The following is a 15647-nucleotide window of genomic DNA, read 5'->3' as shown; positions in this document are numbered from 1 at the left end:
GTAGAGTTCACAGAAGAGGGAGAAAGAGAGAACTTTTGGTCGTGAAGAGATAGAGAAAGAGCAGGGATCATGAAGTGAAGAGGGAGAGAGACTCAGAGAGAGCTGGAAGAGAGACAGAGAAATAATGGAAAGAGGGAAAAGATGGAATTTCAAAAATTTCTAACAAATGGGATACGATGGAGACGTGTTACGCTTTGAGTGAAGTGTTTTATTACTGAGTTGGCAAGACAGTACCACCTAAAATTTTTTGATCTATGTATCATAGTCCTCATAACGCTGTTAACACGTGATGATTGTATTTGCAAGAACTTGCATTCAACGACATGTTGAATCTCTAATCAGAAGAAAGAGATTTTGATGAACCCTATTTCAACTAACATCAGAATTAAACCACAAATCTCCGACTCTTCCATCAACCAGTCTTTCTCGAGTTACTCCATTGCTTGCGTCCCGAAAGAAGGCCATAAAGCCACCGCGGAAGAGGCCACCTCACAAGTGCAAGTGCAAGTGCAAGTGCAAGTGCAACAACAATACACAGAAGCATCAAACCCACGATGGTGAAGGCAGACAAATGTCACATAGTGATGTACCCATCACCGGGAAGAGGCCACCTCATGTCCCTGGTGGAGCTCGCCCAGTCCCTCCTCCGCCACCATTCTTGCCTCTCCGTCACCGTCCTCATCTCCTCCCCTCCCCACCTCCTCCCTTTCATCACCCCTTACATCTCCTCCGCCACCACTTCCATCGCCTTCCGCCATCTCCCCTCCGTCTCCCTCCCCCCCTCTCTCTCCTCCGCCCCCACCGCCTTCTCTGACGACCCGGCCATGTACTTTGAGTACGCCCGCCTCAACAACCCCAACCTCCACCAAGCCTTGTCTGAGCTGCTCTCCACCTCCAAGCCGTCGCAGAAGCCCAAAGCCCTCGTTGTCGACTTCTTCTATGGTTCCGGCGCCGAGGTTGCCGCCGCACTCTGCCTCCCTGCGTATTATTACTTCCCTTCCGGCGCGAACCCTCTCGCAGCGTTTCTCTACCTCCCCACCCTACACAAACTCACCAACACCAGCTTCAAAGACCTGGACGGAAATGTCGACATCCCGGGCGTACCGCCCATTCCAGCGAAGCACATGCCGTCGAGAATGCTGGACCGCAGCAGCAGAATCTATGGCCACTTCTTGGAAACGTCCATGCGGCTGGCGGGATCCGCCGGGCTCATAAGCAACACGTTCAAGGCGCTCGAACCGAGGGCCGTCAAAGCGATATCGGAGGGACTGTGCGTGCCGGACGGCCGAACTCCGCCGGTTTACTGCATCGGGCCGCTCGTGGCAGCCGACGATCACATCAGTGAGCAGGATTGCCTGAGCTGGCTCGACTCGCATCCTAGCCGAAGTGTCTTGTTTATGACCTTCGGCAGCATGGGGGTGTTCTCGTCGAAGCAGCTGAGAGAGATCGCTCATGCGCTAGAGAGGAGTGGGGTTAGGTTCTTGTGGGTGGTGCGTAACCCACCACCGCACGATGAAATCTGGCGCAGCTTAGCTATTAAACCAGAAGATGATCCAGGTATGTTTACGTCTCTTGTCCACATCAAGTGGTACAAGAATAATACGGGGGACTCCGAATCACGGTCAGAAGTCAAATAATTCCGTTCATGAGCTCTCAATCACGAGTTTCGTTATGATTTCTCAGTACACCCAACAATTTCCTTTCTCTCTTCAGGCATGGATGCCATCCTTCCGAGTGGGTTCACGGAGAGAACCAAGGACAGAGGGCTGGTGCTTAAGTCATGGGCCCCGCAGGTGGCAGTGCTGAGCCACGACTCGGTAGGCGGGTTCGTGAGCCACTGCGGATGGAACTCGGTGATGGAGGCGGTGTGCGCCGGAGTGCCCATGATAGTCTGGCCGCTCTACGCAGAGCACAAGCTGATCCGGGCGTACCTAGCCGGGGAGATGAAGCTGGTGCTGTCGGTGGCCGAGATGGAAGGCGGATTCGTGACGACGGACGAGTTGGCAGGGCGAATCACCGAGTTGATGTGCTCCGAGAAAGGGAGAGAGGTGAGGGAGCGAGTGGCGGAGATGAGGAACGCGGCGAGGGAGGCGTTGAGCGAGGGAGGGTCGTCGCGGGTGGCGATGGACAAGTTGGTGGACTCGTTTAAAAGCGGAATGATGTGAGAAGAAGGGTAATTATATATCGTCGATTTGACAAGTTGGCCAAAAGAAGATCGCTCGTAAAATTTTCTGCGCTCCTTATGAATGATCTACTTTTCTAAAAAAAATACGGAATAAAAAGCTGTCATCGTGATGGTCGTCGTAAATCTCGGTCCTCTAGGTGGAAGATCAACAAATGCATGGTTTTTAAACAACGACAACCACCACCTTAATCTTCTGCCGATTTAGAAGTAGTTTTTGGCTTAGTTTATAGAAGCAAGAGTTGTGAACCTCCATCGTTTATGTGGAATTCTAGTGATCAACGCATCAAGCCTATATGGAGGTCACGAATGATGCAAAATAATTGCGGTCGAAGCCGCGTGTCATCAATGCCCAAATCCATGGTGACAAACTTGACAACAATTCAATCTGACCCCATATTTCTTCGAAAGTGGTAATTATTTTTCGCTCCTAATCGCAGCAAAATTTCCTCCGACGTAAACATCATCTACATACGATTACGAACTTCGCTATAAATCGATATAATGCTAGTCAAAAAGCACAAACATTCCATGTGACCATAGGGTTGCGATTAGCACACATTCACTTAAATATCCTCCTCTCTATTACCTTGTTCTAGAAGAATCACAACAATTGGTGATGTGTGATGCTACACATGATATTGATATGCTAGGTGATTTTTTATGTTTCATACCAAGGACTCTTGAGAACTGTGATGTTTAACTAACAATTGTCCGTGGCTGATGAGGTCCGCAAGCCCTGGCTTGTAGTCAACGACCTTCACCAGCCATCGCCAAGGCCTCAGCGAAGGAAGAAGATGAATAGTAAAATAGAAAAAAACAAACATAAAAAAGAAATAAAAGGAAAAAAATTTAAAATTGCAAATTGACACATTTTCATTCACGTCGGTCATCGGTCATGCCACGTTGGATGGCCAGCGCTGACTGAATGGCCATGTCAATAATTTTCGATCTAAATTAGCCGGTTGGACTACATTAAAAAAAGAATCATCAAAAGATTTAGAACTACATTGGCCAAATCAAAAAGTTCATGACTGAATTAGCGGTTGGCACGATTGGTTTAAGATTTTGATTTTCTTTTTTTATAACTCTCCTGTTAGCTCCGCGCAGAGTTGAAATTGGATATCCTTAAAGGAGCTTTTGCTTTGACAAAGACCCGACCATTAGGTGTAAAGCAATTGGAGGAAAATGAAACATGGGGACTGCATCCAAACTAGTCATGGCCACGGTTCGGAACCGACCGGTTCCGGTTCTGAACCGGCGGTTCTGGTTCCAGTTCAGGTTCAGAACCGGTTCATAAATTTTCTTTTCTGTTTTTTTTTCTTTTCTTCCTCCGCCGGCCATAGCCGGGGCCGGCGGAGGCCGGCCTCGCCGGCGTCGGGCGAGGCCGCCCTCGCTGGGCCGGGCGAGGCCGGCCTCGCCGATCGGGCGAGGGCTCGACCTCGCCGGCGCGGGCGAGGCTCGACCTTGCCGGCAAGCGGCGAGGCCGGCGAGGCCGGCCTCCCCGAGGCCGGCGAGGTCGAACCCTCGCCGGATCTGGCGAGGCTCGACCTCGCCGGCGTCGGCGAGGCCGACTCGCCGCAACCGCGAGGCCGGCCTCGCTCGACGCCGGCGAGGCTCGACCTCGCCTCGCAACCGGGCGAGGCCGGCCTCGCCCGACGCCGGCGAGGTCGAACCCTCGCCGAGATCTAGCGAGGCTCGACCTCGCCGGCGTCGGGCGAGGCCGGCCTCGCCGCTTGCCGGCGAGGTCGAGCCCTCGCCCGATCTAGCGAGGCCGGCCTCGCCCAGCCTAGGCGAGGGCGGCCCTCGCCCGACGCCGACGAGGGCGGCCTCGCCTGAGGCCGGCGAAGGAAGAAAAGAAAAAAAAAAGAAAAGGAAAAGGAAAAGAAAAAAAACAGAAAAGAAAATAATAAAAAAATTAAAAAATTACTGTTCCGGTGACGGAACATTATTCAATATAAATTGTAATCAAATTTGGGGACAAAAAGACAAGAGAGAAAGAGAGGGCTTGAACTTAATAAATTATCATTAAGCACATTACAATTCGTTACAACGATCTATAAAAAAAAGGAGCACAATATATATGCCATAAAATGATCCCAAAACCTAAGCATTCCGTGCGCAGGGGACCAGAGGTCACATGTCGTCGGATTATACTTCAGTTTCCCTAAGCTCACGTGGGCGTACCCGGTATGAGAAACAAGGGTTCCCGAAATATTTGCCAACTCCAATAGTTCTTTTACCCTCAATCGTCACTACCCGTTCCAGTACCGGTACCGGTAGCGGTAGTATCTCCGTCGTTAAAGAATTCGGATTCATTATTCCGATCTATCTCTTGTTGCCAGTATTGAGCCTTCGTCCAATCAGCAACACAAGCTTGAATCTCCACTGATTCTGGAGCTAATCTTGAACGATGTTCGTCCAAAATATTACCTCCGGCACTGAATGCTTGTTCGACCGCAACTGTAGAACAAGGGGTTGAAAAAATCTGTTTTGCAATAAGAGAAAGGATTGGGTATTGGCTTGCGTGCCTCTTCCACCAATCCAAAATTAAAAAATCTGTACCACCTTCGGATTCAGTAAACTCAAATGAAACGGTTAGATAAATCTCTAATTCAGAAATATTTCCTATTACTCCCTTTTGTTTTTTTTGTCTATGTAATAAAAGTTGGTACCCTCTACTAATTTTACCTGTACTGTCATTTTGTATCTCCGTAGATTGAGAAGATCTAATATCACCTAAATTATATTTAGTATAAAATTCATTATATAATTCTATTACTACGTTTTTAACCTCACGTACTATGGTTGTAACATTTATCGCATCATAATGTAAACATTGATAATACGTACGCAAAAAATCATTTAAGCCATCCAATTTGCAACGCGGATAAAAAACACAAGCAACTAAATAAATAATGGGAATTTCGCTATAATAATGTAGCCACTTCATTTTCATTGCAACTATAGTATGTTGTAATTCAACATCATTTTCATATTCATCAAAAATTCCGACAATATTAGTACACTCTACTAAAAATAAATGTGTAGTAGGACAATAAACACCGGACAAAGTATAAGTTGCATCATTAAAAACCTTTAAAACATCTAAAATTTTTTGGCAAATATCCCACTCTTGTGGGTATAAATTAATCTGAGGTATATTATTAGAAATGAATGCACATAATAAATCTTTATATGCTAAAGATTCACTAAGCAAGTGGAAAGTAGAATTCCAACGAGTTGGAACATCTCTTGGAAATCTTTTTGGCTTTTTGCCATTTTCTCTACAAAATCTACCCCATTCTTTTATTTTTTGGGGATGTTTCCATAAAAATTGAATCGCCGTTTTTATTGGTTGAAGAAAAATATCAAGAGTTTTCAAACCATCTTGTACACATAAATTTAAAACATGACAAGCACATCTAACGTGAAAAAATTTTCCGCCAAAAGCGGGTTTACAAATATTTTCTAAATCGGCAATTGAAGCGGTATTTGCTGCGGCATTATCAAAACCAATTGAAAAAATTTTGTTAAGCAAATAATATTCTTCTAAAACTTGCCTAATTATTCTATAAATATTATTTGCCGTATGCTTATCATCGAAAACTCTAAATGCAATAACTCTTTTTTGAATACTCCACTCGTCATCTATCCAATGATATGTTATGCCCATGTAAGAATGATTTTGCCAATGATCACTCCAAATATCACTACCTATATGCACGCATCCATTAAATTGCATAAAAAAGTTTTGTAAATCTTTTTTTCCATTTTTGTAAAGATCTTTAATTACTCGTTTAGTTGAATTTCTAGGAACACGTTTTGCTTGTGGAGCACATGCTTTTTGTACAAATTCATTAAAACCAAATCTTTCTCCAAAATTAAATGCTAAATGCTCAACGGAAATAAATTTGCCTAATTCTTCCTTATAAGTTTTTTCATTAAAACGAAATAAAGGGGAAGTGTTAGGATTGATGTACCCGGAAATTTGTTGTTGCCCGATATCAATTCCCGTTTCGGTTGGATATTTGCTCCTAAGATATCGTTTAAATGTTCCATATCCTTGTCCACCTGTATATTTATATATTTTCCCACAATATTTACAAATTATATCATACATTTTTTGACCAATATCAAACATTTCCATTTTCGTGAAGTGATTCCAAATGTCAGATGTAAATTCCCGTTCCGCTTCCTTTGTTGTAGATATTTCGGCAGGAGGATGAAAACTTTCTTGCGTCGGGACGCGCTCCACATCGGGAAAAATGTTGATTTCATCATCTTGAAAATCTGCATATTCACGAGGATCAAAAGAATGATGGGATTCCGTCATGATATTCTTACCTTTGCCAGTTGGCACTCGACTTCCACTTGCCATTTTTTGAGTGGATTGAGAGAATTGAGCAGATTAATTGGGAGAATTAAGAAAGAATTGCGTAGATTGAGAAAATTGAGAGAATTTAAGAGAATTTGAGAGAATTTCGAGTATTGAGAAAATTTGAGACTTGAGAGAAGAGAATTTGAGAGAATTGTGAGTATTGAGAGAATTTGAGAGAATTTATAAAAAAAAAATGAGAAGAAAATTTAGGATTAAAAAAAAAGAAAAGATAACCGTTGCAATTTTGCAACGGTTATCTTTTCTTTTTTTTAAATTTTTGCCCGTTTGGGCGTTGGCCTTGGCCGTTGCCCGCAGCAGGGCCTGCAGACGTGCAGGCCCTGCTGCAGGGGGTTTTTTTTTTTTATTTTTACAATTTTGCCCGTTGCCAGGGGCTGCCCTGGCAACGGGCCGCAACAGCAGCAGCATGGCCTGCACCTACAGGCTGTGCTGCAGCTTTTTTTTTTTTTTTTGGGAACCGGGCCCGTAGGGCATGGGCCGGTTCCGGTTCCAAACCGCCGGCCCGGTCAACGGGCCGGGCCCGGGTTTGACCGGGCCGGTTCCCGGCCGAAACCGGCCCGTGGCCATGACTAATCCAAACCAAAATGATTGTGCATGACGTGAAGATCCCGTCTGAACACCAGATGTTGCCAAAATGCTATTTCGATAAAGTCCAGCACATCGTACAAACCTTAATTTCGATACCCACAATACGACGACGGTGGTACATATGAAAAAGATTTTGCACAGTACATCAGATTCGATTCATTGTTTACGTAACCGACTGAAAGCCCAAACCAGAAAATTTGCCGAATGGTTCAGGGCACTCAATTACATCATCCCTAACAATCTTAATTTTGATAGATAGTTAGGTTTAAGTATATACTGGTCACATTGTAATGTCCTCTAATGTTTTCTTGAAGGTACACTCAGATTACATCATACCTAACTTTCTTGGTTGTTTTAGCACACTCAATTACTTCATCCCAAACTTTCTTGTGATTGTAGTTAGAATAGTAGGTTTTAGCACGCTAGTCAAATTACGTGAGTGCTCTAATTTTTTCGATTGCCACGACCGAGGTTATTAACTCTTGTTAAATGTGTGATCAAATTCTTCTAATGGTAATTTTATTAATAGTTACCAATACGAATTAGGACTTTGCTCGCATCATAGTCTGTGAGCCCATGTGAGAGTAATAATATGTTATGAGCCACAAAGTTTTGAAGGAGTAGACCTTACAACAATTTATTATTTATTATTTTTTGAGGCCTAGAATGAGATGTCAATCTCACCGTCGCGACCTACCCTCAAGTTACACCTAGAAATTTGACTAATAGATTATTAAGTCTAGACTTAACTCGGGATCTCCCAAACTCATACCAATTCGCAACTTAAGGTCCAAGTTTTTAACATGCAAGATAATTTCAATTAGGAGTCACCACTAATCTATTTTTTGTGAGTTGATTAGAAACCCAAGTAAAGTATCAGAAAAATTACTTTACTCCTACGAACCAGAGATTATGGATTTGGGGACTTGATTACACTAGATTACTCTAATGCCCTTTCAGTACCTTTTTTTTTTTATTTCAAAAAAATATTTGCAGGCAACTTGAATTGATTTTAAACCTATCCACTAACATGCGAGGTGATCATGCGGGTGCGCAACCAATAATATAACACTCAATAATACAAAGCAATAAATAAATTGCAAGATAGGGACTTACCTCAAAACAACGAAAGCATCTGCAATTTTGAGTTAGAAAATCACATTGACAATCCTAATATGATTTCTAATTAACATGCAATTTCACTCAAATCTTTTTTTGGAGTTTTCTCTTATTTAGTGGAAATTAAACTATATGCAATGCATGCTACTAGTCTAACATGACATACGACATACGATTTACCTAAATGTCCTAATTCTAATGACGATTAAATGAACTATCTCTAATATGGCATGAACGTGGTATTTTATATATATTTTAGTTTAAATTCAAAATAAATAATTAACCTAATTTAAACATGTAATAATAATATCTAAGAAAAGAATCTAATCTATTCTAAGAAAATAATCAAAATTTATCCTAAACATGCAATATATTATCCACTCAAATTTTACCAAATCTTTTTGTATTTTTTTTTTTTGGAAAGACAATCAATTTAGTTCAAACAAAAGACGGAAAGAAATAGCAATAAAATGATCACGACATCCAATCACAGGAAATATTATCTATATCTATTTAAATTTAGAAACAATAGATTGGCGAATCATATCTCAGGCATGAGGATCGGATTGGCCAATCTTCCGCACAATCGCGAATCATATCTCAGGCGGGAGATCGGATTGACGATTTTCCGTACGATCGCGAGTCATATTTCGGGCATGAAATCGGCCTGTTGATCATATGCACGTTATTAAATTAAGAAATAATTTCTAATTTAAAGACTATTCGGGAACTTATTGGATACGATAATATTACTCAAAACTTCGCATAAGATTGCAATATTTCAAACAAGGAAGTAATATACTCGAAAGTCAAATTAGATGAGCTTTTCACCTACTTCGAATATTTGCTTTCTAAGTTTGGATCGGCGGACGGTGGCTCGAGGCTAGGAGTGTTGAGTACGTCGGGGCTAATTGGAACTTGTCACCAATTGAGGAATAGAAACGCAAGATGCTTAAATGCAATGTGAACTTGTTGGGCGTTGCTTGAAGGCCACCAGAAAACCTGCGAAGGAAAACTCCAGTGCGACAGAGAAATAGTATAACAAACAGCGGCGTCCGGTGTAGCCGAGGCTACGCTTGATCGATGATGGTTTCTGTGTCGCCAAAGTAGCAAAAGATTGATAGCAAGAACAAGTTGCTACAGTGACGGGCTCGCTGAATACCCACGATGGCCACCAAAATCCGACGCTGAAGTCCGCAAGTTTGCTCGGTGAAGGGACGGAAACCGAGAGGGGGAGTCTTCGTGTGTGTCTTTCGTTGACCTGCAGCTTCTTTCTTGTCTTCAAACATCACAATACTTGCTGGTTTTCTTTATCATATCTGGACAAAAATCAAAAGAAAACCAGCCACCGCTTGAAGCTCCCCTCACGATTTCTTCTCTCTATTCTCTGGCCGTCTCTCAATGTGGCCGTGTGACTCAATTGTGTGGCCTCCTCTGCTCTTCCCCCCGTGAAGTGAAGCCCCCCTCCTCCTTTTATATACTTTTTTTCACTGACAAATCCTTGGACGCATGCATATTTTCTTTCCTCTTTCTTTTCAATCAAATATTCCTTTTGTTGACTAAATCTTATTCTCAACTATTTATTCCTTCGAATAGTTGATTTCACAAATATCACGAAAATTATGACGATTGCTTCTTTCTTATTTGCTATGTGACCAAAATCTTGATAATATCAAGCTTTATCGCTTCAAATTTTCATCAAATTTTCCTAACTTGGTACACATGATTTCGGCCACCGCAGACTTAATCCAGTTAAGTTCAGAATCATTCACTCAAGTCTACCCGCCGCCGGCCCAATGCAAATGGAACTATATGAGCCTAAATACTAATTCAAATGCTCATAATCTATATGCAATTTAACTAATTTTTTGTCTAGGGAACGGGATCGATCCCTAATTTTTTATGCAACGAACGACATACTGGGTCGCCAAAATTTAGGTGTCAAAACTCACAGTGGATTAATGACAATCACTTAATCATTCTCTAATTTTTTTTATTAGATCATTCATATTATGGGTGTCAAGAGTTCGATTCGATTCGAATTTTCAAGAAAACTGAACCGAATCGAACCGTTTTGGTGTGTGATAACTTTGAATCAAACTGCGACCCGAATCGAGTATAACCCGAACCGAAGGCCCATTTCAATTCAGTTTTTCGATTTTCTTTTTTGTAATATTAAGAAGAGGTTAGTGAAAAGGAAAGGGATTTCGTAAATTATAATATTAAGAAGATTGATGATTTTTAATTTGGATCGGTTAATCGAATCGAATCGAAACTATCCAAACTGAAATGAAATAACAGTTATTTTTCATTATTCAAATAGAAACTGAAACAACATTTAGTTCGGTTCCAGTCTCAGCTCGATTTTTCAGTTCATTTCTAACACCCCGAGTTCAGATTATGCGTGCTGGCGTGCTTAGGCACGTAAGTTCAGTTATAAAAGCTATCCGAAAAGACGATTCGACATTTCATAATCGGAAGCAATCACCTCATGTCACTATCTCCCCCTCTCCTTCCTCATCGAGAAAACATTACACGCGTCAGACTTCCATTGAGTGATTTGACACGTGTACATGTGGCCCCACTCTTCAGGTTTTGTCTCCCTTGTTGACCCACCACTCCATCCTAGCTTCTAGATGTGGCCCCGAAATATGACGCAAAAAATCGCTCTCAATCTCACAATCGCCTTTACCAACCTTTGTCCTACTTTTGGCCAAGCAAAGATAGAAGAGCGACCTACTGAAATTTGAAAAAGAAAATGCTTCCTCACTGATTTTTCTTCTCGGAAACGCAGGCGTGAAAACTCAAACTAACCTACATCGATGGCCCAAAAGAGAGAAACAAACGATCCTATATCTACTTCCCCACATAAGTTCAACACATCACACCCATCTTGAGCAATCCTCTCTCTCTCTCTCTCTCTCTCTCTCTACACCGCCTTCTTGTACACATCAGATGGAGGAGGCAGTGGTGCTATATCCGTCGCCGGCCATCGGCCACCTCATCTCCATGGTGGAGCTGGGCAAGCTCCTCCTCTCTCACCGCCCTTCCCTCTCCATCCACGTCCTCATCACCAGCCAGGCCTACAACGCCGGCTCCACCACCTCCTACATCGCCTCCGTCTCCGCCGCCTGCCCCTCCATCGCCTTCCACCACCTCCCCGCCACCTCCCTCCCACCGGACTTCTCCACCACCTCCCCCCACCACGAGACCCTCGCCCTCGAGCTCCTCCGCCTCAACAACCCAAACGTCCACAGCGCCCTCACCTCCATCTCCAAGAACCACGTCGTCCATGCCCTCGTCATCGACTTCTTCTGCGCTTCGGCTCTGAGCGTCGCGCATGAGCTCAGCATCCCTTGTTACTACTACTTCACCTCTGCTGCGAGCGTCTTGACCGTGTTCTTGTATTTCCCAACTCTTCACAAGCTCTACACAAAGAGCTACAAGGACCTCAACGCCGTTCTTCATGTCCCGGGGACGCCGCCCTTGCCGTCCTCCGATATCGCGAAGCCGGTGCAAGACCGCGACGACAGGGCATACGAGCTCTTCCTCGAGAGCGCCACGAACATGGCCACGTCTGCCGGGATCATAATCAACACGTTCGAGAAGCTCGAGCCCAGGGCAGTTCAAGCGATCAAGGACGGCAAGTGCGTGCCCGACGGCCCCACGCCTCCGCTGTACTGCGTCGGGCCGCTGATCACACGCGGAGAGGGAAAGAGAGAGGGCGGCAGAAACGGCATGTCGGATTGTCTGACGTGGCTGGACTCGCAGCCGAAAGGAAGCATCGTGTTTCTATGTTTCGGAAGCTTGGGCGTTTTCTCGGTTGAACAATTGATGGAAATAGCGACAGGGTTGGAGAAGAGTGGCCAACGGTTCTTGTGGGTGGTCCGCAGCCCGCCACAAGACACAGACCGGAAGACCGCGACGTCAGCTATGCCCGACCCAGACCTGGGCTCGCTTCTCCCAGAGGGCTTCTTGGAGCAGACAGGGAAGAGGGGCCTGGTGATGAAGACGTGGGCGCCGCAGGTGGCGGTGCTGAACCACAGCTCAGTGGGTGGGTTCGTGACTCACTGCGGGTGGAACTCGGTGCTCGAGGCGGTGTGCGCCGGCGTGCCGATGGTGGCATGGCCACTCTACGCGGAGCAGCGGCAGAACAAGGGGCTGATGGTGGAGGAAATCAAGATAGCCCTGCCGGTCAACGAGTCGGAGAGCGGGTTGGTGAGTTCGGAGGAGGTGGAGAAGCGAGTCAGAGAGTTGATGGAGTCGGAGGAGGGCGAGATCATGAGGGAGCGAGTGAAGTCTTTGAAGGAGGAAGCGAAGGCCGCTCTGAGCCCGGGCGGGTCATCTAGTGTTGAATTGCGTAATCTCGTTGAGTCGTGGAAGCGGTAGTGAGTTGGTGGAATCTAGTAACATCCAGCATTTGCGTCCATAAGGTGAAAAAATGGTAGTTGTAGAAAGAAAATTTACAATTTAATAAGGTTCATGGCAGTCAAGCGTTAATGTCTCATCGCTTGGTAATACAATTTAGGAAAAATTTCAAATAATGATTCAAAATGCTTTCATTTTCTCAAATAAGGATCTAGAGCGAATCTTGTATCAAATAAGTACTTAAAGCGCAACTTGTCTCATTAATATCCTCGGCACACCACCAATACCGCCCTCCGACGTTGTGAAACCATTGCAGGATCGCTATGACGAGGCCTACAAGGGCTTCTTGGATTCGTCCCTGAAAATGCAGAGAAGCTGGAGCCAAGAGCGATACGAGCCATCATGGACGGCCAAGTGTGTGCCTGGCGGATCCACTCCTCCGCTTTACTGCATTGGGCCGCTGATCTCGAGCAGGGGAGGTGATGACGGCGGATCGCCGGAGTGTCTGACGTGGCTTGACTCCCAGCCAAGAGGGAGCGTCGTGTTCCTGTGTTTCGGGAGCTTGGGCGTGTTCTCGGTGGAACAGCTGAAGGAAATAGCGACGGGGCTGGAGAGGAGCGGTCAACGGTTCTTGTGGGTGGTCCGTAACCCAACAGATGACAAGAACCAAAAGGCTGCCACGAGCGCGAAGCCCGACCCGAACTTGGGCTCGCTGCTTCCGGAGGGTTTCTTGGAACGAACCAAAGAGGGGACTCGTGGTCAAGAAATGGGCCCCGCAGGTGGCGGTGCTGAGCCACCCCTCGGTGGGCGGGTTCGTGACTCACTGCCTGTTGAACTCGGTGCTGGAGGAAGTGTGCGCGGGCATGCCGATGCTGGCCATGCCCGTTCTATGCAGAGCAGCGGCACAACAGGGTGCTGCTGGTGCACAAAGGGGTGCTGCTGGTGCAGGAGATGAGGATCGCCCTGCCGGTGGACGAGTCAGAGGACGGGTTGGTGAGTTCGGAGGAGGTGGAGAAGCGAGTCACAGAGTTGATGGAGAGTGAGGAGGGCAAGATGGTGAGAGAGCAAACGCTTGCCATGAAGGAAGGAGCTAAAGCTGCTCAGAGCCCCGGCAGGTCGTCTCGGTCGGCGTTGGCCGGACTGATTGAGTCGTGGAAGCGCGAGTGAAATGCGCTGGATATTGCAGGTCTTCTCGGTCGGCCGTCTGCTGACGAATTTTTCTTCTTGTCTTCTAGGTTTGCAACATTACGAACAAAGTGGCATGTGCTTTTCTATGTATCAGTTTTTTCTTTTCTTTGGTTGAATTTTGTCTTGTAGGCTGCGCTTTGATTGATTCTCCCCCATGCAAACAAAATCCTTTCTTTTATGGGTGAAATAAAATCTCTCTCGGATTGTATTTGCAAATTTATTCTCTCCCTTTGTGTTACCTATCTCCATTTTCGGCTGGTTTTGCAGACCACAACAGTTTGCAGTGCTCTAAAGTTATAATAGCATTTAAGGAATCATTTCATTGAGCTATGAAGTGCTGTGACTGTTTCAAAACATGTAAGATAGATAGAAAACATATTTCACAATGCACTTGCAGCGCAACACTGTTACCCATCATCTGCCACCTCATGACGTGTTGTGTGTTTTTTTTTTACTTTTGGCCATAGTCAACCGATAAAATGTTAACTATACAGGTTTTCGTATTGGAAGGGTTTACATCGAACGACTAACTCTGCCGGTGGGCCCGAGGGCCGAGCCCATCTGATCGTGCACTCAGGTGGGGCCCACCTGTCCACATACCAGAACATAAGATAAGACGTGGTAGATCTCCACCGGAGTCCATTTGGAAGAGAACGATGCGTCGTTGTTAGACCACGTCAATCGGTGAACATTATATATTGTAGAACATATTTTAGACAGGGTTTTTACTAGCGTAACAATATTTAGATCACTGCGTCACAAATTCTTAAATGAGTAGACCTCACGATAATTTATAATTATTTATAATAATAAATAATTATTGTAATGTAAATTAGCACATAAGTTTTTCATAATATTTTTGACATTTAAATAATATTTCGATTTTCCTGGGAAAGAAAAATAAATTGTTTGCTTTTGACTAATGACTAACAAAAAGGCCCTAAAATACTAATCAAATTGTATGATTGAAGCATCACAATGAATGGAAAACGAGAATCCCAAAATTAGAAGATTAGCAATCTCTCAATGCACAGGCACGCACGAAGAAAGAGTTCAAAATGGACGAGGTTTATCTGCAACAGATTCCAGCATTAACGTTGTCGTCGAACACGTGTGTACAAAGTACAAACGTGTGAATCTTAAATCTGTGTCTCTTTCTCTGCTCCAATGGTGGAGCCAAGATTATTTCGAAAGTGAGGTCAATGAAAAATCAAAATATGCATAAGCTATTTTCAATAATAAAACTTACTTTCATGATTATGACAATTGGCAAAATTTTAAATGACGACATTTAGTTTCTAAATTTACATATGATTTTGGTTTATAGCGATTGACTTTTTTTTCTATCGAATGTGATTGACTATTGAAATGATCAAGAAGTAATCCAAAAGCCTCTTAGAGATTAGGTAAATGTATATATATAAGAATCGCATTACAAATTACACGTTCGATCACTTTATAGTTATCGATAACGTATTAATAAATTCATATCTTAAAGTACTATGATTGGCTTTTTTATCGCACTTTTTATAAACGATTTCCTATCATTTTCCTTTTCTATTTGACGTGTGCATCGGTCGATATTAAAGTTTCTAAAGAGATGCTATTTCATTCAAAATTGGTGTGTTGAACACGATGAAACAAGTAGTACGGGACGCCTAAACGTCTACAATAGCTAGACGCTGTAAGCTGTACAAATTTAATATGTGTAATGATGGAACGCGGGATTACTTAGATATTTGAGAAAGTTTAGTTATTTTGTTTAGTTATATGAGTAATCTTGATCGATTGATGTTCCTGAAC

The 15647-nt window shown here is 44.1% G+C and overlaps 2 protein-coding genes and 1 pseudogene across 2 annotated transcripts; all 3 read left to right on the top strand.

The window, feature by feature from the left end:
- The first annotated feature begins 234 nt into the window (after positions 1 to 234).
- Positions 235 to 2201, top strand: LOC115663306 (UDP-glycosyltransferase 88B1-like). The gene is made up of 2 exons (XM_030585322.2): positions 235 to 1557; positions 1714 to 2201. The coding sequence occupies exons 1-2, from the start codon at positions 555 to 557 to the stop codon at positions 2163 to 2165; spliced, it is 1455 nt and encodes a 484-aa protein (XP_030441182.2). The 5' UTR covers positions 235 to 554; the 3' UTR covers positions 2166 to 2201.
- Positions 2202 to 10989: 8788 nt separating this feature from the next.
- On the top strand, positions 10990 to 13106 carry LOC115671682 (UDP-glycosyltransferase 88A1-like). Its single transcript, XM_030593303.2, has 2 exons — positions 10990 to 12721; positions 12973 to 13106. The coding sequence occupies exon 1, from the start codon at positions 11244 to 11246 to the stop codon at positions 12675 to 12677; it is 1434 nt and encodes a 477-aa protein (XP_030449163.1). The 5' UTR covers positions 10990 to 11243; the 3' UTR covers positions 12678 to 12721; positions 12973 to 13106.
- On the top strand, positions 12771 to 13898 carry LOC115671617 (anthocyanidin 5,3-O-glucosyltransferase-like; annotated as a pseudogene).
- The last annotated feature ends 1749 nt before the right edge of the window (positions 13899 to 15647 follow it).

Source organism: Syzygium oleosum, unplaced genomic scaffold, assembly GCF_021117445.2.
Source record: "Syzygium oleosum isolate NSW1041296 unplaced genomic scaffold, Sole_v2.1 Sole_v2.25, whole genome shotgun sequence".
In the NCBI taxonomy this organism is placed as follows: Eukaryota; Viridiplantae; Streptophyta; class Magnoliopsida; order Myrtales; family Myrtaceae; genus Syzygium; species Syzygium oleosum.
This window is presented reverse-complemented; position numbering and strand designations above follow the sequence as displayed.

What these genes read in the sequence shown, in the direction of transcription:
- LOC115663306 (XM_030585322.2), top strand. Translation starts at nt 555, where the DNA reads ATGGTGAAGGCAGACAAATGTCACATAGTGATGTACCCATCACCGGGA. An exon ending in TAAACCAGAAGATGATCCAG is followed by an intron (nt 1,558 to 1,713) that starts GTATGTTTACGT and finishes TTCTCTCTTCAG; the next exon opens with GCATGGATGCCATCCTTCCG.
- LOC115671682 (XM_030593303.2), top strand. Translation starts at nt 11,244, where the DNA reads ATGGAGGAGGCAGTGGTGCTATATCCGTCGCCGGCCATCGGCCACCTC.